At 43.8% G+C, this 25,550-nt stretch overlaps 1 protein-coding gene across 1 annotated transcript in view; it reads left to right on the top strand.

Moving 5' to 3' along the window:
- htr7c (5-hydroxytryptamine (serotonin) receptor 7c) overlaps positions 1-23,725 on the top strand; it is a 121,655-nt gene extending 97,930 nt beyond the window's left edge. Inside the window, exon 2 of the mRNA XM_060907468.1 lies at positions 22,095-23,725. Within this exon, the coding sequence (XP_060763451.1) occupies positions 22,095-22,797 (703 nt within the window). The 3' untranslated portion in view covers positions 22,798-23,725. The remainder of the gene's footprint in view (positions 1-22,094) is intronic.
- Positions 23,726-25,550: the final 1,825 nt, after the last annotated feature.

Genomic DNA, 25,550 nt, shown 5'->3' with positions numbered 1-25,550 from the left:
GCTGTGTGTGTGATCCCAGCGCATATCACTTACTACTTGCAAGTGGAAGGATGGCAAGCCTAAAGACAATCATAACTACACAATGGGCAGTATTTGCATCAGTATTTGCAGTATTTTCATACTTTTATACTCTTTAATGAAAGGTGATACAAGGCAGAAGTCTGCGCCGTTTTTCAGCAGTCGCGTCACATGACCAACGCCAGCGAATCAGGAAGGTGGATGTCACAGTGACGTTGTCCAATGACGATGCCAGCTAGAGCTCAGCACAGCGTATCCGCGTATTCTCAATGTTTACACAGCACCGGAGCTGACACGATCTGGATTGAATACGTGGACGCTGGCGGATTCCCGTTTCCCGGCGTTTCCAGGCGGTTTAATGTAAACGGACAGTGCATCCGCGAAGAAAACGAGACAGATACGGTCTAATGTAAACATAGCCTGAGGGTGTGTGTATTCACTGCTTCAGATGGGTTAAATGCAGAGGATGAATTTCACTGTGCTTGAAGTGTGCATGTGATGAATAAAGGTTTCTTCTTCAATGGTTGTTCACAAATGGCCTCATGTGACTCCAGCAACTCTAACGACCCCAACGATGGTCATTACAACAGAATGGAGCACTAACGAAGTTGACTCCAAAAACTTTACCACACCCTGGAGCACTAAAGAAACAACGACTTCAGTGGCCTTGAGAACGACTCCGCGGAGGTTAAGGCCAAGTTTACATTAGACCGTATCTGTCTCGTTTTCTTCGCGGATGCACTGTCCGTTTACATTAAACCGCCTGGAAACGCCGGGAAACGGGAATCCGCCAGCGTCCACGTATTCAATCCAGATCGTGTCAGCTCCGGTGCTGTGTAAACATTGAGATACGCGGATACGCTGTGCCGAGCTCTAGCTGGCGTCGTCATTGGACAACGTCACTGTGACATCCACCTTCCTGATTCGCTGGCGTTGGTCATGTGACGCGACTGCTGAAAAACGGCGCGGACTTCCGCCTTGTATCACCTTTCATTAAAGAGTATAAAAGTATGAAAATACTGCAAATACTGATGCAAATACTGCCCATTGTGTAGTTATGATTGTCTTTAGGCTTGCCATCCTTCCACTTGCAAGTGGTAAGTGATATGCGCTGGGATCACACACACAGCAGCTCAGTCCCGAATCACGGCTTGTGCACTTCACTCGCGTGCTCTGTGAGCTGCGCAGGGCCGGAGTGCGCACCCTCCAGAGGGCACTCGCTGTTCAGGGCGGAGTGATTTGGAGCGCAGGATGCCTGCGGAGCCGAGCGTATCCGTGTATTGGTGTTGCTGTGTGCACGCAAATCGTGTATTGGTGTTGCTGTGTGCACACTAATCGTTTTAAAAACGTTAATCTGATGATCCGCTGATACGGTCTAATGTAAACATGGGCTAAGGCCCTGTTTACATTATTTCGAATCAGCGGATCATCAGATTAACGTTTTTAAAACAATTCGCGTACACACACAAAATTTCTGTGCCCGCAACAAAACCGTTCCCTGTGCACACAGCAACGCCAATACACGGATACGCTAATCACATGACTAATTAGACGGCACGTCACATGTCCATGAAGTTGTCCCACCAAGCGCTGCTTCTTCCCGGTCTAACCCAAAACCGGCGCTCCATGTACGGCTTCCGTTGCCGCAGTTGCAGGGTATTCACATCGCAGAAGGCTTGCAGAATCTCGCGCCTCCTCGCCAAGTACTTCTGGGCAAACTGTACTGCCAGCAGTAGGACAGAGAGCAGGTTCTGAAGATTCTGAATGCGACCGTTGTTGTCCATGTTGTTTTCCGTGCTGTATTTCCGTCGACAAATAGCAGGAAGTGAAGTCCGCGCCGTTTTTCAGCAGTCGCGTCACATGACCAATGTGGCATGACCAACGCCAGCGAATCAGGAAGGTGGATGTCACAGTGACGTTGTCCAATGACGACGTCAGCTAGAGCTCAGCACTGCGTATCCTCGTTCCTCAATGTTTACACAGCACCGGATCAGATACGTAGTGGGTTGAATACGTGGGCCCTGGCGGATTCAAATTGTTCCGCCTGTGGAGTCGTTTCCCGGCATTTTAATGTGCACGGACAGTGCATCCGCAACGAAAACGATACGGATATGGTCTAATGTAAACACCACCTAAATACCTGGGTACTCACACCAGCTGGTTAGACTAGTCAAATCAAGTTTATTTTTATAGCGCTTTTAACAATCGACATTGTCACAAAGCAATTTTTCAGAAAATTAAAGACTTTAAACATAAGCTAATTTCATCCCTAATCTATCCCAAATGATCAAGCTTGTGGCGACGGTGGCAAGGCAAAACTCCCTCAGACGGCATGAGGAAGAAACCTCGAGAGGAACCAGACTCAAAAGGGAACCCATCCTCATCTGGGTGATAACAGACAACGTGATTATAAATAACTCGCTTCTATAACTGTGTCCTATATAGTCACAAGGTATAACTGTGTAACCAGGAAATTTATTATAGTTTGAACATGAAGTCTGTTTTGTTGAAGTTATAAACTGTTCATTGATGGAAACTTGAGTGCAAAACCGTTCATGACAACTGCAGTCCTGAAGTTAGCAAGTCAACTGTAGTCCTCAGGCAAAAATGTATTATTGTAAGTGTCCAGAGCCGTCTTCGAAGTGCAACTTTTGACTGTTCATATGGGGCCGTCCTCTACAGGAGCAACATGATGAGACTCCAGCCAGACGTAGGGCATCAGGATGGATCAGGCAAGTCCGAGGAGCAGAAGAGGTCAGCATCTCGGTCTCAGGATCGACATGTAACTCAGAGGGACAGACAGAGTGAAGGGGGTAAGGAGCCCAGTCTAGTCAGACAAGCTGATGAAGTGAACTGAAGAAGCCTCTTGGATGAGAGGTGAAATGTCTTCAAAGACTTAAAACCAAGTCCAGTTGCATTTGATTCAATTTCCTTGAGGTTACTATAACCTGGATGAGAATATTGACAGACATACAGCTCATGATGCTTTGCGATGGATTATCAATGAAAATGAGGTGATGCTTCCTCAAGCTTTGGGAAGTTTTCCCAACCCTACCTGCGAGCATTCTCCGCTTAGTTTGCAGACGAAAACATCACCACCAAATTTCAGCGCATGCATTGAAATTTTTCATGATGTTTTTGGCCACTCACGAAGCGGAGACGCACCAAAAAACAACTCAGGAAACTCAGAGAACATTCACCATGCATCACACCATTGGTGGCGATGTTACCAATTTTTCATCGACGAGTATTTGCAAACCCATCCCAAGCTGTAGTGTGACCGTACCCTTAAGGAACATCCCATTGAGACTTGATATACAGTACAGACACTGCTATAAGTTTTGACTTGCATCCAGCAATCAATACAAGTGTCCAGATTATGAAATATTGGTGGGGTTGGTCCGCACTGATTGTAGCTCCTGCCATTTATATTCATGGAATAGTGAAAGATTGTCTCTGAAAAACTAAAATCAATTCCAGATGTATTTAAACAGCCAAGACTCGGTGCTGTTGACTTACGATTACTTCTTGCACTGGAGTGGTGAAGCTAATGTAGTCTGTCTCATTCACTCTAAATCATTTCATATTTATCAGAGGGGAACCATCAGGGCCTTATAGGCATTTAGAGAAGGCCCAAACATATCAGCATTTCAAATGTTATATTTAATTTCTTTCGTTCTTTCAGAATTCCATGACAATTATTCTCTTCTAATTCTAATTTGGCCTCATTTCCTATCAAATTTGCTTCAGAAATGAAAGGGTTACTGTCCTGAAAACTTTAGAGTTATCCAATGAGATTTTTTTGTTTGTTGTCGCTAGGCTGCGTTTCGAGCTAGGCTAGCGTTTCGAGCTGCTCACTCAGTGGTTAGGACTTCATTGCTGGGACAGAAGGCCATGGCAGTGTATGTTTATGTAGGAAGTGACAGATGAATTAACCAATCAGATTTTGAGTTATAGTGGGAGGGACCAAAAATGTATCACCCTCGGCCTTCTTGAAGGCCATCACGAGCTTTCCTGCGAGTCAGCGCTGTCAGCGCAGCAGTGAAGTCACTTTCCAGCTGGTGTAGCATTCATCAGTAATGTTAGCAAATGCTAATAAAGCAGTCAAGCCAGTGCTATCTATTGAGCAGGGGCGATTTCTCAGAGACAACAAGGGAAGCCGAACTTCCCCTAAAATTCTCTCCCCAAACTGCGGCGTCTACGACATTGAATTCTCATTAAAACAATAACTTGCATAACATAATATATGCCCAAGATTGTATTTACGTTCATAACTATCCCTATGTCATCCTGTAACTTATTTGAGTGATGTCTGACGAACTTGCAGTTCGCTACGAGAATCACCTTTGCTGCCAGGCTGTAACCTTTCTTATTTCAATGGGCTCTATGGACTGGCAGTCGGGTATCCGTTGCAGTCTACGAGACGGCTCTGAACAGCCAATTTCGGCTAGTTGTTATTGGTTAAAATCAACAAAATCGTCACTTCCAGGGAAGACGGGTATCTCTGGGGGTAAACGGGACATTGGGAGGGCCAAGAAGCTGGGCTGATAAAGGATTATTGGAGGTGGTGTTTGAAAGACATGAGGAGGGCGGTCACTGTACTTCGGCGAGGAACACGGTAAGCATGATCAGTCTGTCCCTAGCGGATGTCGAGAAAGTGTAGTCGTGTGCCAAAGTGCTGTCCGAATTTCTTTTCATATAAACGTTTCTTCTCATTGATGTCTCTGGGGTAAACGGGACATTGGGAGGGCCAAGAAGCCGGGCTGATAAAGGATTATTGGAGGTGGTGTTTCAAAGACATGAGGAGGGCGGTCGCTGTACTTCGGCAAGGAACACGGTAAGCATGATCAGTCAGTCCCTAGCGGATGTCGAGAAAGTGTAGTCGTGTGCCAAAGTGCTGTCCGAATTTCTTTTCATATAAACGCTTCTTCTCATTGATGTCTCTGTACATTACTCTGTAAATAAATGTAAATATTACTCGTTGTGCTCCGTTAACTTTCATCCATTCTATCAGTTTGATCATTCGTGAATTCACTCATTTATTTCATTTGTAGTTCAATCAATGTGGTTGTAGGCTAGCTTGAGCCTTATTGGGATCTGCAGTGCTAGTTGCTAACAGCTGGTATCTATCTGCTATAATGGCAAACGTCGTGGACATGCCTTTGTCAAAACGTTTTGACACTCTGCCATATGAGGAGAAAGTGAGAATTAAAGAGCAAGGCAGACCAAAGCCCAAGCTTAATCTCATTCAAAAATCAGCAGGTCATAACAGGTCTTTTCAGGTGTCTTGGTATGAAAATGTGAACTGGTTGACTGGGTCTCCTGTGACTAATAAAATGTACTGTTGGACATGTCTTTTGATGAAGCCCTCTCAGGGAAATTCAGGCCAAGTTTACATTAGACCGTATCTGTCTCATTTTCTTTGCGGATGCACTGTCCGTTTACATTAAACCGCCTGGAAACGCCGGGAAACGGGAATCCGCCAGCGTCCACGTATTCAATCCAGATCGTGTCAGCTCCGGTGCTGTGTAAACATTGAGATACGTGGATACGCTGTGCTGAGCTCTAGCTGGCGTCGTCATTGGACAACGTCACTGTGACATCCACCTTCCTGATTCGCTGGCGTTGGTCATGTGACGCGACTGCTGAAAAACGGCGCGGACTTCCGCCTTGTATCACCTTTCATTAAAGAGTATAAAAGTATGAAAATACTGCAAATACTGATGCAAATACTGCCCATTGTGTAGTTATGATTGTCTTTAGGCTTGCCATCCTTCCACTTGCAAGTGGTAAGTGATATGCACTGGGATCACACACACAGTGGCTCAGTCCCGAAAACACTGCTTGTGCACTTCACTCGCGCACTCTGTGAGCTGCGCAGGGCCGGAGTGCGCACCCTCCAGAGGGCACTCGCTGTTCAGGGCGGAGTGATTTGGAGCGCAGGATGCCTGCGGAGCCGAGCGTATCCGTGTATTGGTGTTGCTGTGTGCACGTGAATCGTGTATTGGTGTTGCTGTGTGCACACTAATCGTTTTAAAAATGTTAATCTGATGATCCGCTGATACGGTCTAATGTAAACCCCACCTTAGTTTGGTCAAAAGATGGGTTTGGGGACCTGGTGAATTTCAAAAGGGCTTGCAAAAGGCATGAAACGAGCAATGAGCATGTCACTTCATGTGCAAGACTTAGCTGTCTGGGGAGTGTCAGGGTGGAACATACCATCGATGAAGGTGCTCGTATACAGTGTGCAAGGCATAATGAAATAGTCACTCAAAACAGGGCCTTCCTGAAACGTTTGATAGATGTTACCTCATTGCTTGCCCATCAGGAACTGTCATTCAGGGGGCACAATGAGAGTCATGAATCAGACAACAAGGGGAATTACAGAGAATTTACTGAAACATTAGCAAAATATGACTCTGTCCTAGCCACACGTTTTCAGTCATCAGCTGTGTTTACTGGTATGTCTCACACCATTCAAAATGACCTGATCAATGCACTTGCTGCCACTGTTTCTGACAAGATAACCAGTGAAGTGCAGGCTGCTCCCTTTTTTGCTTGGCAGGTGGATGAGACCACAGACATATCCTGTCATGCCCAAATGTCTGTCATTGTTCGCTATGTGGATAGGGCAGGTGCAATCCAGGAGCATTTTATTGGATTTTTTGATGTGTCAGAAGGCCGCGATGCTCAGTCTGTGTTTGAGGTTTTGCAGCAGAATATGCATGCTTACAATTTTGAGGAAAAACTTGTGGCACAAACATATGATGCGGCTGTAGTTATGGCATCGTCTCTCAATGGCCTGCAAGCCAGAGTCAGGGCTCCTAGTGCCATGTTTGTGCATTGTTATGCACATAGACCGAACTTGGTGTTGTTCCAGGGTGCTAAATGCATACCTCAAGCAAGAGTGTTTTTTGCAACGTTGTCTGGGTTTGCGACATTCTTTGCGAAATCAACTAAAAGAACATCTTTTCTGGAATCTGCAGAATGTTCAAGGCTGCCCCGAAATGCACCTACTAGGTGGAATTTTAGTTCCCGCATAGTGGGCATTGTGCTTGAAAATTATGATGCTTTGATCAGGATTTTTGACAGCTTAATTGCTGATAAAAGCATGGATGATGATACAGTTGACTGTGCCAAGGGGTATGTGATGAGGATGGAGGACTTTGAGTTTGCCTTCCTGCTGCAGTCCTACTATGACATCTTTTGTGAGACAGATGCTGTGTTTGACATTGTGCAAGCCAAGGCCATGGATGTCCTTTTCTGCAAAAAGAGAGTAGAGGCCCTGCTTTCTTTTGCAGTGGAGAAAAGGTCAGAGGAGGCTTTTCAAGCTGTGTATGTCAAAGCTGCAAATATGACAACAGACCCTCGAGATGTGCCCTTGAGAAAGCGCCGCTCCACGTTGTCAGATCCACAGGAGCATTACAGAAATTTGTATATGGCCATCTTTGATAACATAATTGAACAGATTTCTCGTCGTTTTGCAAACCTGGAAAGTCTGCACTTCCTTGAACTGGTTAACCCAGGAAGGTTTGATGAAATGAAGCTGGTGTTTCCAGAGGAAGCATTCCAGAGTGAGAGACTACGGAGACTACGGTCTGAGCTGGGCGGCACGGTGGTGTAGTGGTTAGCACTGTCGCCTCACAGCAAGAAGGTCCGGGTTCGAGCCCCGTGGCCGGCGAGGGCCTTTCTGTGCGGAGTTTGCATGTTCTCCCCGTGTCCGCGTGGGTTTCCTCCGGGTGCTCCGGTTTCCCCCACAGTCCAAAGACATGCAGGTTAGGTTAACTGGTGACTCTAAATTGAGCGTAGGTGTGAATGTGAGTGTGAATGGTTGTCTGTGTCTATGTGTCAGCCCTGTGATGACCTGGCGACTTGTCCAGGGTGTACCCTGCCTTTCGCCCGTTGTCAGCTGGGATAGGCTCCAGCTTGCCTGCGACCCTGTAGAACAGGATAAAGTGGCTAGAGGAGATGAGATGAGACGGTCTGAGCTGCAGGTTTGGTACAAAAACACTGACTTGCAGGGCACTCTGGGCAAGCTGAGTGATTCTCTGTTGTTTTTCAAAGACATGGAGCTGGACAGTTCAATGCCCCAGCTATACAAGCTGCTGTCTTTAGTTGCAACTATTGGCGCCACGTCAGCTGGAGTAGAGCATAGCTTCTCTTGTTTAAAAAGAGTGAAGTCTTTCATTCGAAATACAATGGGCCAACACCGTTTAAGTAGTCTTGCTCTGCTGGCCATTGAGAAGAAATTGGTGAAGTCTCTGGAAAGCACAACCAGCTGGCATGACAGGGTCACAGACCATTTTCTGGAAAAGAAGCGGAGGGCAGAATTTGTGTTTAAATAGTGTGCATCATATAATGTTCATGAATCTGAAGTGTGTATATTGTTCAGTAATGTTAAGAGAATGGTGGGCTCTGTGTTATAGGTTATACCTGGGTATAATATTCAAGGTTCTGTGTGTTGCATAGCCTACCTGGTTATGAATTTCCAGACTGTGTTGCAGAAGATGTTCAAGGATGTGTTGCACAGCTGGGTGTTGTGTTAAAGACTCTGTGTTGCATATCAGGGTATGATGTTCAAGGCTCTTCATTGAATAGCCAGTGATTTTTGGATGTTTGATATTTTTGATTAAGGATATGAGGCACTAGCCTGGCAAGCCAGACTATAACATGAAATGTACAAGCAAAAATACTTTCTGCCACTAGGTGGGGTTGTCTAGTTCACTATGCTAATGGGGCACACCTTTCTATGCTTTGATATCCGGCCTACAGGTTTTATGATGAATGCGTAAAATGGGCTTCCCCTGTTTTAAAAAACAGCAGCCGCCACTGCTATTGAGAGCAAGTAGAACAGACTAATGACCGAGAAACTAAGGCCCTGTCCACACGGCAACGGATTCAGCTGAATCTGATAAAATTGTTTATCGTTTCGGCCTGGCGTCCACACGGCACCGGCGTTTTGGGTGCCCCAAAATGAAATCTTTTGAGAACGGGTTCCAGAGTGGAAAAATCTGGCAACGGCGATGTTGCGAAGTCGTCTGGATGAGTAGAACGGATTTGTTTACGATGACGTCACAACCACATGACAATCCCGCCAGCAAAAATAGGGAAAAAAAAGAAGCGATCTCACCTCTTCAGATGTTGGTTTAAGTCCAACAATACATTCCTCAAAAAGGGCGTAGAAGAACAAAGTAATCCATCAACGTGTAGCATTCAATTTATTCCGGACCATTAAAGAATTCTGGAGGATCTCAGAATGTTGGCGTACCAGCTTCCATCTACCCCCGTTCATTCCTCTCTCTCTCCATCTACCCCCGTTCATTCCTCTTTCCGCGTCTCCATTCAAAAAACGAGCACGTGATTTAAAGGGACTATAGCCATAGGACAGGGAGTGAGAAGGTGTGCACGTGTGACAGTGACAGGGAAGAACCTAGGCTCATGCTCGCCCTGAATTTCTCTTAAAGTGAAGGCAGAAGAACGTTCAGCGCCTGGCCAGGCTTTCTATGTATTAATTTACATAGACGTTTTAATATGAAATATAAATAAGTGTCTTAGACAATAGATACTATTTTATGCTACTGACTAATAATCAAAACTTTATGTGGCTGATGCTACAGAAGAAGGGGTTTATGCGCATGCGTCTACTTCTTCTATTGTTCTGGTGTCTCCGATGGGACCGTCTTACAGCGCACGTAGAGGTGTGGCATGTGTATTGCATTGTTTTCAGCAAGCGTTGCGTTGCCATATGAACCTGATATTTTACTGATTCGTTGCCCATGTGGACGCGATATTTAAAAAAAAAATCTCGTTGCCGTGTGGATGTAGCCTAAGATTTCTGTCTCCAGACTCTTCTTCCACACTGCACGCTCACTACAGTATTTTTCACTCAGACTTAAGTATTCATTTCCCTGTGTAATTTACTTAGTTACTTTTAAAATCAACATCAACAGCTCAGAGGTGGACAGTAACGAAGTACATTTACTTGAGTACTGTGCTTAAGTACACTTTTTGAGTATCTGTACTGTACTTGAGTATTTTTTTGGAAACTTGCGACTTTAACTTCACTGCATTTGAAAGGCAAATATCGTACTTTTCACTCCACTTCTTTTTTAAAGATATTTTTTTGGGCTTTTTTCACCTTTATTATCGGATAGGACAGTGTAGAGACAGGAAATGAGCAGGAGAGAGACGGGGAGGGATCAGGAAATGACCGCGGGCCGGAATCGAACCCGGGTCCCCGGATTTATGGTATGGCGCTTTATCCACCTGAGCCACAACACCCCACGCTACTACATTTCTATCAGGGTCCTTGTTACTCGTTACTATGAAGCAGCTTTGAAAGTGGATGTTTTTTCCTTTCTAAAACGTGGTTGGTTTTTTCGCAGGTGACACTGAGACAGCCGATCAGTAATCACTAGGGTCACATCATGTCCATAGACTGTATAAAATCAAGTTCAGTAATTTCTCAGCACCATTATTTGAACACGATCAGTTGATGGCAGAATGGAAGGAGGCGGTTCTTCTGTGGAATGCAGCAGTCACGGCACGTGTGGTGTAGTGGTTAGCAGTTACCTCACAGCAAGAAGGTTCTGGGTTTGAACCCAGCGGCCGGCAAGGGCCTTTCTGTGTGGAGTTTGCATGTCCTTCGGGTGCTCCGGTTTCCCCCACGGTTCAAAGACATGCAGGTTAGGATAATATGGGACGGCCTTGGGCTGAGGTGCCCTTGAGCGAGGCACCTAACTCCTGGGCATTGCTCCTTGGGTGTTGTTAGCATGGCTGCCCACTGCTCTGGGTGTGTGTGTTTACTGCTTCAGATGGGTTAAATGCAGAGAGGAAATTTCACAAGTGTGTGATGAATAAAGTTGTGCTCTCTTTCTTTTCTTTTTTCACTCATGGCTATAGCTAGAACCCATGTTTCAGTTTTCTGAAAGGATTAAATTCGTTTCATTTTAAATGTTTGCCGAAAACAAACCACATCATGGCCTACAAAAACTCAATACAACCTCACTAGCAGCATTTACTGAAGAAAATACAACCTGCAGAAGCATATTGAGGTCTGTAAACGTTTTATTCCAAGAGAAAGCTTGCAAAAAAGTCATCTGTGCTTTTAGAGCTAGCGATAATGTTGCAATAGCTACTGTATACAGTCTGGTTAGTCAAATGACTTTCTATGGATTTGCCCACCAAGTTGCCATCGCCTTGTCCACGACTAATGTTTACACATACAGTAGCTAGTTAACTTGGACACTGTTAGTTAGCATGTAAAAATGGAGTTATGCTAACATGAATAACGTTAACTTATCCGAAGTCCTTTCAGAAATATGTTTTAGCATAATCTTGCCAAATAAACAGAATGTAGAAATCTTTCTTTTCTAGTAGCGTTAGCGACCCAATATGATTTTGAGTTTGAAAAGAGTTTGCTAGCATGTCAGGTGGAGTTTCACTGACTAGCTAGCTTAACGTTAAACCACCATGATGGCACAGCATGTGTTCATTTTGTGAATTCACATTTCTGTCTTTGGTCACGGCGTTAGGTTTTGTAAGCGTTGTGGCAATAATACAACAATGTGTTGACAGAAAATGTGCTTTTAATACTTAAGTATTTTTAAAAGCAAGTACTTCAGTACTTTAACTTAAGTAAAAATTTGACTGGACAACTTTCACTTGTATTAGAGTCACATTTGACCAGTGGGATCTGTACTTTGACTTAAGTAATGAAGTTGGGTACTTTGTCTACCTCTGCGATAGCTACTGTACACACAACGAAGCGACAGCCTGGCAGCCTGCCGCTAATCCCTTGCAAAATCCTTTGCCCTGTTGCTTTTTTGGTGTGTGTGGCTAAGTTTTGGCTGAGCTCAAGTCCCAGCTCTAATAGTAACAGTTCGCCACTGGTATTTATAGATGGCAGTGTCTGAAACCATTTCACATGTCTGAGTCGGATCTGTGCCGAGCTGCATGTGGTTTGAGGCAGATACTGTATTCACACTTCAAATTTTGGGTGAAACAGACTTCTGTTACTTCTTATGTATCACCATGGACACTACATCAAACGTACACTACACCAAAAGTATTTGGACTTTTCATGTCTGTGTGGGTTTCCTCTGGGTTCTCCGGTTTCCTCCACCTCCCTAATTGTGGTAGATGGATTTAGCGGATGTAAACTGTGTGAACGGGTGTGTGAATGTGTGTGAAGGGATCCCTGGATCCACGGTGTATTCCTGGCTTGTGCACATTGTTCTTGGGATAGACCCAGATTCCACTGAGAACCTGACCAGGATAAATGAACGCCTGAATGAACGGATGAATGAATGAGTCCTGTTTTTAATTTTTGATACACAAACCCAATCTGCGTATGCATAGTATTAAAAACGTATTTTCCATAAATATACATATCTGGGAGGAATCTGTGTAGTATGAAATGTAGAGCGAGTAAATATAGTGTCTTACTGAAGACGTTACCAGGGAAACAGGACGTTGTGCACAAAAATATGTGTAATTTATTTCTTTTTTTCCTTTTCTAAAGGTCAAAAATGATTCCCTGGTGTCTTGTTGGAGTTGACAAGATAGTTTCTTGCTTAAAGTTTTTGCATTTTTTTCTTTTGTTTGTTTTTTGTCCTCGCCTTATAAGGATGTACCAAGACAAACTCGGGAAAAGTAAACACTCAGAAGAGATGCACATTCCTTTGAGAGAAGTTTTGCTGTAATTTTTTTCTTTTTTCCCTCCACACTTTCCTTATCATTTGTTTTTGTTAATTATTTTAAGCCTTTCTTGTAAATGGTCCTTTTATAGACATGTTTTAGTAGAGTTCACTTTACTGGGTTGGAAGGAAAGAAACTTTTTAAACTGTTGCCTGTATAAAAGCCTGGGATGCGCACACACACACACACACACACTCCTGATGCCACAGAGAGAGGGAGGTGACTGAAAGTGTTTGTGTCACATTTTCTTACATTATTCACATTTTGCAGTCTCAGAGGAAAAGCACTGCACTGCACCACTGATTCCACATTTTTGAGGAAATTATAATGCTATGTTGGGCGGCACGGTGGTGTAGTGGTTAGCGCTGTCGCCTCACAGCAAGAAGGTCTGGGTTTGAGCCCCGTGGCCGGCGAGGGCCTTTCTATGTGGAGTTTGCATGTTGTCCGCGTGGGTTTCCTCCGGGTGCTCCGGTTTCCCCCACGGTCCAAAGACATGCAGGTTAGGTTAACTGGTGACTCTAAGGCCAAGTTTACATTAGACCGTATCTGTCTCGTTTTCTTCGCGGATGCACTGTCCGTTTACATTAAAACGCCTGGAAACGCCAGGAAACGGGAATCCCCCAGGGTCCACATGTTCAATCCAGATCGTGTCTGGTCCAGTGCTGTGTAAACATTGAGAATACGCGGATACGCTGTGCTGAGCTCTAGCTGGCGTCGTCATTGGACAACGTCACTGTGACATCCACCTTCCTGATTCGCTGGCGTTGGTCATGTGACGCGACTGCTGAAAAACGGCGCGGACTTCCGCCTTGTATCACCTTTCATTAAAGAGTATAAAAGTATGAAAATACTGCAAATACTGATGCAAATACTGCCCATTGTGTAGTTATGATTGTCTTTAGGCTTGCCATCCTTCCACTTGCAAGTGGTAAGTGACGCGCATGCCCGACATGCACTGAGATCACACACACAGCGGCTCAGTCCCGAATCACTGCTTGTGCACTTCACTCGCGCGCTCTGTGAGCTGCGCAAGGCCGGAGTGCGCACCCTCCAGAGGGCACTCGCTGTTCAGGGCGGAGTGATTTGGAGCGCAGGATGCCTGCGGAGCTGAGCGTATCCGTGTATTGGCTTTGCTGTGTGCACGCGAATCGTGTATTGGCGTTGCTGTGTGCACGCTAATCGTTTTAAAAACGTTAATCTGATGATCCGCTGATACGGTCTAATGTAAACCCCACCTAAATTGACCGTAGGTGTGAGTGTGAGTGTGAATGGTTGTCTGTGTCTATGTGTCAGCCCTGTGATGACCTGGCGACTTGTCCAGGGTGTACCCCGCCTTTCGCCCGTAGTCAGCTGGGATAGGCTCCAGCTTGCCTGCGACCCTGTAGAACAGGATAAAGCGGCTACAGATAATGAGATGAGATAATGCTATATTTTGTCAAATGAAACATCATGTCCACATTTTAAATGGGATTCACATGACTGTGGGTTGCTTTGAAACAATGTAAGATTGAAAAAAGTTTGGAAGGTGGGACTATTTTCATAAAAAAAAAAAAGTCATAACCAATCTACAACCCCAAATCAGAAAAATTTGCGATGGAATGGAAAATGCAAATAAAAATAAAAAAAGAAAACAGTGATTTCTAAATTTACTTTGACGTGTATTTCATTGCAGACAGAATCCGGACGAACCCAAGATATTTCAGATTTTGTCTCATCACCATCATTCTATTTGTTAATATACATCCATTCCTGCATTTCAGTTTCAGACACGCAACACATTCTTAAAAAAATGTTGGAATGGGGCAATTTAGTAATTCTAGTAATGAGGTAAAACTATTCAATAGCGATGTGATTTGAAACAGATGATGTCAACGGGTGACTGTAATCATGATTTGATACGTAATCAGTATCCAGGGAAGGCCTAGTCTTTGAGGAGCAAAGATGGGCTGAGGATCTCCAGTTTGTCAACAAATGCACGAGAAAGTAACTGAAATGTTAAAAACAAGAACAATATGAAGGGATTTGGATATTTCACCCTCAATGGTGCATAATATCAAACAATTCAAGGAATCTGGAGGAATTTCAGTGCGTAAAGGGCAAAGGGCTCAAGCCTAATCTGAACCCCCGTGATCTCTGATCCCTCAGATGGCACTGCATCAAGAACCATCATTCATTTATAGCTGATAGAACCACATGGGCTCGGGATTACTTTAACAAGCCTTTGTCAAGATCTGCAATACAGAGTTACATCCACAAACACCAGTTAAAACTTTATTGTGCAAAAAAGGAAGCCTTATGGTACTGTAACTGTGTTCAGAACCGCTGTGGACTTCTCTGGGCTCGGCGGCATCTGGGATAGACCATCACACAGTGGGAACGTGTACTGTGGTCTGACAAATCAGTATTCCAGGTCTTTTTTGGAAGAAATGGACACCATGTGCTCCAGACCAAACACGAAAAGGACCATCCAAACTGTGACCAGGAACAAGTCCAAAAGCCAAGATGTGTCATGGTATGGGGTTGGGTCAGTGCCCTTGGCAAAGGTAACTTACACTTCTGTCATGGAGCATTAATGCAGAAAAGTACATTGAGATTTTGGAGCAACATACACTGCCTTCAAAACAACATCTTTTCCAGGGAGATTTCAACAAGACTATGCAAAACCACATTCTGTACACATTACAAAGGCGTGGCTGTGGAAGAAGAGGGCGTGTCCCCTCTGTCCCCAATAGAGGATGTGTGGTGAATTTAGAAATGAAAAATATGACAGTGATGACCTTGTAGTGTTACACACCTTAAAGGCGTCACGCAGTGGCGATAAAAGTCGCATTATTCTGCACCAGAATGCTTTCGAGATTCGAAATAAATTGACCGTCGATTTTTCAAAAGCTTCCCGCGGTTGTAATCGGTCCTTATTTGGTCATGCCCATCACTTGAAATTTCCCGCGTTCGCAGCGCCCCCTCTCGGTCAATGGAACAGCTGCGTGACGTCATACCAGTAACCACTCGGTGCAGTTGCAATGGCGGACACACCAGAAAATAGGAGCGATGCTGAGGAAATTAGCTTTGATTTTACCGATACAGAAGAAGAAAATGGCCCACAAGTAGAGATTTTGACAGCTGAATGGTATCCAGCCTTACAGATTTGAACCTGAGCGCTCATCTTCAGAAGAAAATGAGGACAGTTCTGACGACGACAGAAACAAAGACGAGAATGAAGAAGACCGGCGACTTGAAGACTTGTTTTGGTTGGTTTCTCTGACTAAATCACTACTTGTGTGTATTTTTAAAGACCATTTTCACTTGAATTAGAATGCTGTGTGATTAATCTATGATTTATGTGTAATACTGATAGCTGTAGGGGTGAAAGTATAGCTAGAAAGATAGAATTCTAGCAACTTGACAGCTTGCGATCTCGCGAAATGCAGTGGGCCTTCTGATACAGTAGACCCCTTGATATTCCAGTTTTCATCATTTTCCTTTTATTGCGGTTGATTTTAACTTGATATTCAGTATGTTATAGGCTGGGAGTATTGAGCTTTGTATTGTATTGTTTAGTAAACGTACAATCGTCAGTAATAAGTGATAATTATTAGTTAAAGGCAGCTCTGTGGCATAAATCTTTCAATTAATCTTCTGTCATCCATTTGCTAAAATTATGTGCCACATATGTTATCAAGACAACACTTCATGTGACAAAGAAAGATATGACAAATACATAAATGTATGAAAATCATTTTGTACAATTAATGATTGATACATAGAAACACTTAAAACATGTGTTTTTAAAAAAATATTTTTTTTCTATCAATACCTAGCCATGACCTTGAAATCAGATCCATTGATAACAACAGTCACAAATAGTGTTCAGTGTTCGTTGTTACAGCCAAACACAACACACCGATTAGGCATTTTGTATCACAGAATATTAATACATCATTTCATAGTGTTTTGAGTGTTCAAAACTATCCACAAACTGAATAAATCCACAAAATCCGCAATGTAAACAACTCTGGTAAACGCACGCTATAGAGAAAACATGGCGACAGGCCGGCATCACCCAAGGGAGGTTACTGGTATGACGTCACACATAAGTTGACCTAGTTAACGGCTGGCTGCCTAAATTTGGCTGTGCGCGTCAACTTTAAATGCTTGTAGCGGGCGCATTGTGACACTGAGATCGCGGGAAACCGAGGGGCTTGAATAACCCACCAAACCCGACATTTTGACACGATATAGCCTGATTGCTGAAATTACCGCACGACGCCTTTAAGACCTGTTTGCAGGAAGAATGGGGCAAAATAACACCGGAAACACTTCATCACTTGGTGTCTTCAGTCCACAAACATCTTTTAAGTGTTGTGAGAAGGAATGGAAAGATTACAAAGTGGTAAATGCTTTACCGTCCCAAATGTTTTTAGAGTGTGTTGCAAGAATCAAAACTGAAATAACCATTAAGTTCATCAGGTAAAACATCAAATAATGTGCTGTTGTATTGTTCTGAGTGTATTACGGGTCAAAGATTATTTACAAATCATTTTCAGTTTTAATTTCTACATACCATTCATCCATTATCCATAACCACTTATCCTGTGCAGGGTCGCAGGCAAGCTGGAGCCTATCCCAGCTGACTATGGGCGAGAGGCGAGGTACACCCTGGACAAGTCGCCAGATCATCGCAGGCCTGACACATAGACACAGACAACCATTCACACTCACACCTACGGTCAATTTAGAGCCACCAATTAGCTTAACTTGCATATCTTTGGACTGTGGGGGAAACCGGAGCACCCGGAGGAAACCCACGTGGACACGGGGAGAACATGCAAACTCCACACAGAAAGGCCTCATCAGCCATTGGGCTTAAACCCAGGACCTTCTTGCTATGAGGCGACAGTACTAACCACTACACCACCATGCCACCCTTTCTACATATAATCCTAACTTTTTTCTGATTTGGGGTTGGACGTAGTGTGAATAAAAGTGTGATTATGGTGATTACAGTCATCTGCTTAGAACTACCGAGTGAATTTAACATGTTCTGCCAAATAATAAGGATCCTGAAATGATCACCTTTACAACATCATGGAGAAATAATGATACGATTACACTGACAGCCAGGATAATAGACTGGACTATTTTCCTCCTGTGAGAAGTATCCATGCGAAAGAGGAATAATGGAGAAAAACACAGAAAGAGAAGATTTAGAACAGACAGGATTACAGTGGACAGATCGAGTCGCTGATCATCCCAGATCAGCATCATCAGCTCACTTTGGGAACACAAAAGCACCACAACCCCCAAAATGCACCTAACAAACACAAACACAGGATACATCCTGACCTGCTTCATAGTTTATGGGTCATTTTGTTGACATAGAAGCACATTTTGAGTTTTATACCCTGCTGGCTAGGGATAGGAAGGTCTGAGCTTCCTGACAAAATAATCAACACTAATTTAAATATGTATTTCAGTCCATTAACTCACTGGTTTAACTTTGTATCCCGACTCTGACGCTTTCAATTTCATCTGTGCTGTATGTTGAGCATGTATAGCATATTTGACAATAAAGTTGACTTGACTTGACTTGACTTATAGCAGCTTATGGTGCATGTGGTGGATGTTTCGAAGGACAGATTAAGCGGTTCCATGCAGGGGAAGCCATGGTCTAATGGTTAGAGATGCAGCTCTAGGACCAAAAGGTTGCTGGTTTGATTCCCTGGACCAGCAGGAATGGCTGAAGTCCCCTTAAGCAAGGCATCCAACCCCCAACTGCTCTCCAGGCTGCTCTGGATAAGAGTGTCTGCTAAATGCCATTAATGTAATGTTTTGCTACTCATCAGTTTCACTGAACTAGTAAACAGGACTACTGTGTTCGGAGGTTTGTCGAGAAAGAGAGACGCCCAGAACACTGGATATATTAAAAAAAACAAAACTGTTTGCACTTCATGCAAGTTCAAGTTTATCCATGTATAATGTAACCTCAGTGAAAAGTGGTTAAGACCCTCTGTGACTGAACAGAAGGTCATGAGTGCAAGCTCCTGCACCACCAAGCTGCCAGTGTTCAGTCCCTAAGTAAAGCCCTTGACCTTTTCTGCTCCAGGGCTGCTGTTTCATGGTAAACCCTACACTCTGACCCCAGCTTCTGAATCATCATCATCAATGGTCCCTATCAGTTCGACGATGGGGGACCTGTGTAGCCCTTTGGTGGCGCTTCTTGCATCTCTCTTCTGCCATAGACGTCAGCCTAGCTTTGCAGAGTTGCTTTTCCTCATAGAGCTGTGATTTCCAGGCCTGGCGGTCCAAGGAAGTTCTAAACCAGGACTGGCTGTCAAATCCAAAGATTTTGAGATCTTCTTTAGTGCAGTCTTTCCATCTCTTCCTTGGTCTTCCCCTAGAATGTATGCTGTGTCTCAATTCTCCAAACAACAGTTGCTTGGGAATTCTATTGTCATCCATTCAGGATATGAAGCTGAGCCATCGGCTCCTGTTGCCTCTGAGAATGGTCTCTATCCTTGCTGTTTTTGCCCGTTGCAGCATTGGTCACTTGCTGCCACCATTTCACATTTAGGATCTGACAGAGCGATCTTTGATGAAACATCTCAAGACGGTGTATATGATGGGCTAAGGTGGGCCATGTTTCCGAGCTTCTGAATAAGTTGGAATAAATAAAGAGAATGAATCCCCATACTGTACTTCCTGGAGTTTAACCATCTTCATTTTAAGAGCCATTCACAAACTATTCTATCATATTACTGGACTGTCCAACGGAACAACTGTGGACACTTTGTTGTTGTCAGCTGCTTTGCTGCACCTCCAGGGTTCCACCATTTGGCCCACTAATCATTCATCTTCCCTGGGGTTAGTACTCCAGTATGGCACTGACATTTTCACATCACACGGAGGTAGTGTTGTAGTCAAGACCACCTAAACCAAGACCAAGATCAAAGAGTATCGAGACCAAGACAAGACCAAGACTCTGAGGGGTTGAGATCAAGTCAAGACTAAGACCAAGGCAGGGTGAGACCAAGTCAAGACCAAGTCAAGAACCAGACCAGTGGGTGTGAAGGGAACTGGGGGAGGGGTGACAGCCATTAACAGGAAGAAAAATTTTAAAGTAGCAACAAGTCACGTTATCGGTTGCATTTGAAGCAGGAAATTTTACATCTGATCACAGTAACGATGTTCACAAATTAATCAGACACTGCACAAGCAATTTAGTGAAATCCCCCAGCTGTGGTCTTGATTGGCCTTGGAATAAAATCTAGAGTCCTCTAAGTCTGAGACTGAGACAAGACTGAATAAAAATGTGGTTGAGACCGAGACCTTCAGAAAAGTGGTTTTGAGACCAGTCTCTTGTACTACAACACTACGCAGAGGACTTCTGTATACACAAAGCTATACTCACTTATAAGTGAAAAATAAGCACTGGATAAAAACCCATCTAGCCCCCCACTGTAACCCTAGCTGTATAGGCGAGAGGCCAAGGGCTATGGAAATGGAGATTGGCGCCGCACCCATGTGCCTCAAAGAGCTGGTTAGTACTGGGACAGGAGACTGCCTGGGGAGTCCAGATTCTGGCATGGAAGGGACTTTGATTTTTTTGAAAAACCCATCTATCTTATGTAAATAAAAATACAAATTTCGTCATCTGGTGGTGAAGTGTTTATGAGATACGTTGCCTTGCACTTAGGAGCGGGTTCCCTGTGGTGGTGCATATGTCATTGGTACAGATGCCAAGGCCATCAAAAATCAGGTTGATGCAGTCCATATTCTCTTAAATATGGAGCTTTGCTATAATTTTTAAATTACACTGCTTTGTTGAATACTTGATTCGGATTGGTTATTTACAGCATTCTATGGTCTGTTATTTCTGTATAACAGACCGTTGCTATAGACAGTGTCATTAGTGGAAGCAGGAAAATCATTGCTAAATGAATAAAATCCTTTTAAAATCAATATTTTGTGTCAAATTATTGATTTATTTCATACATAGCCATGTAATAAGAGGGATAATGTCCAGTGAGCTGGCTATAATGACAAAATAAACCCCTTCAGGGTGATTCAAGATCTGCATCACCTTGTATCACTATGTCGGGGTTTATTTTGTGATAATGACCGGCTCACTGGACATCATCCCTTATGTACTGAATATATTTATTTTTATTATTCCTTACTCTTCCTTGCACTCTCTTTGGATTGCTGTTATATTCTGTGTATTTCCCTCTGGGATTAATAAAGTCACCAACCAACCATCCAACCAATCAACTAACCGACCCACTCACCCACACACCTACCTACCTACCTACCTATCTATTTAGAAAAAAGATAGCTGAATCTATATACAGGTAAGTTCACTAATCTTCACTGCTGTTATATGTCACATCGACCGCGAGTTGGCCTAGTGGTTAGCATGTCTGCCTCTCGACCAGGAGATCGCGAGTTCTGTTCGCGGTTGGGCTGTACCAAAGACCATCATAAAAATGGCACCTACTGCCATCTGGCAAGGCATGCTGCAATACAGATGTGAGTAGAGAAGTCAAACTCTTGCGGTTACCAGAGGACTAGCCCCCCACTGTAACCCTAGCTGTATAGGCGAGAGGCCGAGGGCTATGGAGATCGGAGCTTCAAAACAGCTGGTTAGTACTGGGATAGGAGACTGCCTGGGAAGACCAGATCCTGGCATGGAAGGGACTTTGACTTAATACGTCACATCTCGTAACATTGTGCATCATCCAGGGATTGGAGTTTCCCACTAGTAATTACAACTTAACTGGTGGATTGAGTGGGCAGCACGGTGGTGTAATGGTTAGCACTATTGCCTCACAGCAAGAAGGTCCTGGGTTCAAGCCCAGTGGCTGGCGAGGGCCTTTCTGTGTGGAGTTTGCATGTTCTCCCCATGTCTGCATGGGTTTCCTCCAGGTGCTCCGGTTTCCCCCACAGTCCAAAGACATGCAGGTTAGGTTAACTGGTGACTCTAAATTGAGCGTAGGTGTGAATGTGAGTGTGAATGGTTGTCTGTGTCTATGTGTCAGCCCTGTGATGACCTAGCGACTTGTCCAGGGTGTACCCCGCCTCTCACCCATAGTCAGCTGGGATAGGCTCCAGCTTGCCTGCGACCCTGTAGAACAGGATAAGCAGTTACAGATAATGGATGGATGGTGGACTGAGTGGTTAAAGTTGGTAAATATGGTATGACGTACTGAAAATATAGCAAAAAAAGTGGTTCCTGTAGATTGTAGTGTAAAAGTTGTATCTATAAAGGAAAATGGACACTTTTTGTTATTAATACTTACTGGGTTTGGTGTTCTTTTAAATATGTTTGGTCTGTTTTTTGCATTCACTCTGATGTTTCTACCATTTTTTTCCACTCACAGGTATCTGGGCATCACACGACCTTTAACATACCCAGCACGTCAGAATGGTCAACTGATGGCCAAGATGATCTTCAGTGTGTGGTTAGTCTCGGCGTCCATTACACTTCCACCATTTTGCGGCTGGGCAAAGAACATCAACGAAGAGGGAGTGTGTCTGATCAGCCAGGACTTCAGCTACACCATCTACTCCACCGCTGTGGCCTTCTACATCCCGATGCTTGTCATGCTCTTTATGTATTACAAGATCTTCAAGGCAGCAAGAAAGAGCGGTGCCAAGCACCGTTTCGAGTCTGTGAGGATGGAAGGGCTCAAAACGCAGCAGCACCCGGTGGCTGAAGAGTGCGTGGCGCTCTCTCGGCTCCTCAGCCCAGAACGCCAGAACATGTCCATCTTCAAGCGTGAACAAAAGGCTGCCACCACGCTGGGCGTCATCCTTGGGGTCTTTACCATCTGCTGGCTGCCCTTTTTCATCCTGAGCACGGCAAGGCCGTTTATATGTGGCATCGAGTGCAGCTGTGTCCCGATTTGGATCGAGAGGACGCTGCTGTGGTTTGGTTACGCCAACTCACTTGTCAATCCGTTTATTTACGCCTTCTTTAACCGTGATCTGCGCTCGACATACTGGGATTTGCTACGGTGCCGTTACCGCAACATCAACCGACGACTCTCTGCCGTTGGTGTACACGAGGCCCTGAAGTTTTGAAATAACACCAGGCTTTTCAGACACTCATACACCCTAAGGTCAATGCCACATTTTGACCCTATGTGCAGAGGGTTGGGTTTTTTTTTCTCAGAAGCTCTAAGAAGGATGAGACCACACACCATCTTTCAAGAGGCTTTAAAAAAAGATTTGAAGAAGTAGAAAGGTGAACTCTGAAAAGAACACAACGGGAGGTTGGGATGCTTTGGGATGCACGATCGTGGACGCGATTTTTGGACTCTATGATCGAAAACAAATGTGAACACTTGAATCAAGATGACAGGCACATTTTATATTCTTTTTTTTAAAAAAAGCACAGATTACATTTTCGGATCTACTGAAGGAGGTTGAAAGGACATTTCAGAATGGATCTTAAAAGAGCAAAGGAAACCATTTTTTTCCCCATAAACTTTAAAACAAGTTAAAGTGGAAACTCTTTTGGAGCCATTTTTTTGGCTGTAATTCACAAAGCAGATGTTTCTGACCATGTCAGATGTGAACTGCAAGCGCGAGTGGATAATCGCTGCTGTAGGGCTTGTGGACAGCGCTGACTAATATCGAGAACCTGTGTACGTGTTTATCCGTGCTCCAATGTGAAAGTGACATGACACACAGGACACAAACACTGTGTCCGATGACTCACCCAGTGTATTTTAAGAAACGTGCATTTATCAGGGGTTGGCTTTGTCCTTGATGGAGTATCAGACTTGGAAAAAGCTTTGTGTGAATACTACACTCCGATCTGACCTGTTTTTTGGCCAGATTTAACAACTGGGTCACAGATGATACTAATAAACAAGCTTCAGGATGGTAATTTGAGTCGAATAAAGTGGGATCTGCCGAAGAACCAGGAATGCTCCTTATGTACAGTAACATATTGTATATTTGTATGTTAAATATTTGTGCAGGAAAACATTACCCTTATGTATATTGTCGCAGTTGTAAATCAGTTCCATGGCATACTTTTCTGTATAATACAGGGGGAAAAGAAAACGTCTATTTAATGTGTTTTGTTATCATGTGTTTTATGCAAATGTCTTACAAAATACCACATTTTGTCCCGTATTCTGAAGAAACAGCTTTCGGTTCTACGAAGAAGTGATTGTCGGGAATGATCATGGCCCTCAGGGACGGATCCCCCCCGAGAATCTGACAGATGCACATTTGGAGAAATATTTTCACTCATTTTACTAGATTGCTATGGATTTTCACACGGACGTAGAGCACGCCAAGCCATTTCCGAAGAGGGCAGCCACGGCCCGCTATTCGCCCCTGAAGCCCTGCGTGAGCACGGCTTGCCGAAAACTTTAATATGAGCCCTGGCTCCAGCTGTGCACACATGCAGGGATTTAAAAATTCATAACTCGGCCATTGAAAGTCCTAGCCCCGCCAAACTTTACAGGTACCTCCCTCTCCCTGAGGCCTTTCGAAACAGCTCAGGCACGGCCCGCTACAACCACGGCTCAGCCCGTTATTTGCTGTGAGTTTTGAATTTCCACCTCTTTCTAGAGCATTTTATTGGTTTGACCTAGATTCTTTGTCTCAGGTCACGCTATGCAAAGTATCATGAGAATACAGGCAATTAGGTCAGGTAAACATCACCGCTTACCACGCATGGTCAGATCCTGAACCATTGGACTGTTGATTGAGTGCGGTTATAGCCCATGTAGCTGGCTAGCGGTAAAGTAAACAAATGCCCTGTGACTGATGCCAAGTGGTACACATATATGTCTGACACATGCACGTGCATCGGTCTGGATTCGTCCCTGGCCCTTCAACAAAGTTAAGTGGTTTTGCATCTGATACATGAAATATGTCACGATTCAAGCAGATTGAGACGTGTGGCAAGAGCCTGATCGTCCATTACACTATTTAAATACCATATAAGGAATAAAACACTTTGTCATGTTGTTATTTAACAACAGGGTGGTGCTGGGTGTTATAGTCCATGGCGGCCATGTTTATTGGCTGCGCTGTGTTCTGAGAAACACAGTCCAGAAGCGTAGTTTCGGTGCTGACAGGACACTGATTATTTTCCCCTAACAAGTGTTTTATTCCTCTTACACCACAGGAAACAAAATGAACAGGTAAAAGGGTCATTCTTTGATAAATTACAGAATGAATGATTACAAATTTTGTTTTATTTTATTAAAAAAATAATTTTTTGAAAAAAAAATCAGTTTATTGTTATATTTAATGTTGTGGAACAGCCGCGAAACATCCTTTATGTCATAGCAGCTCTAAACATAGAGTATGTACTCATTCCATGAACTTTGTCTCAAAGAAAAAAGTACATGTTGTTATCGAGAAACTGTAAAGGACAACACACACCCTCCATCCTTAAACTTCCCTGTGGTGGAAAACGTAAGTTACAGCTTCACCTCTGCCTGTTACAAAGCGCTGACACTGGAGACTCCTTCTGTAAATGTTAAATAAACGTCTTTATACAAAAAAAGTCACCATTTTAATGAATGGACTAGTTTGTTTATTATTAGTCTCAGTGAAGTGAATGAGCTGTTACTATAGAATTGATAATTAGATAATAGAGCGAGAACGTTGGTTTTAAACCTGTGATTGCTGAAATAGTCCTGTTTACCTATCTTTATCGGGGTGCCAATAATTATGGACCTGACCGTATATGGTTTACATGTGACATTTACAAGGTTATCATCATCTGTTGGCTATATCTTCTACAAAAAGCATACATTAATGTATGATCATGAGGAATTTCTTTCCATTAATTTGCATATGCATAA

This window comes from Neoarius graeffei, chromosome 24 (genome assembly GCF_027579695.1).
Source record: "Neoarius graeffei isolate fNeoGra1 chromosome 24, fNeoGra1.pri, whole genome shotgun sequence".
NCBI lineage: Eukaryota > Metazoa > Chordata > Actinopteri > Siluriformes > Ariidae > Neoarius > Neoarius graeffei.
The sequence above is the reverse complement of the archived record's forward strand: the minus strand, read 5'-3'. Positions and strand labels throughout refer to the sequence as shown.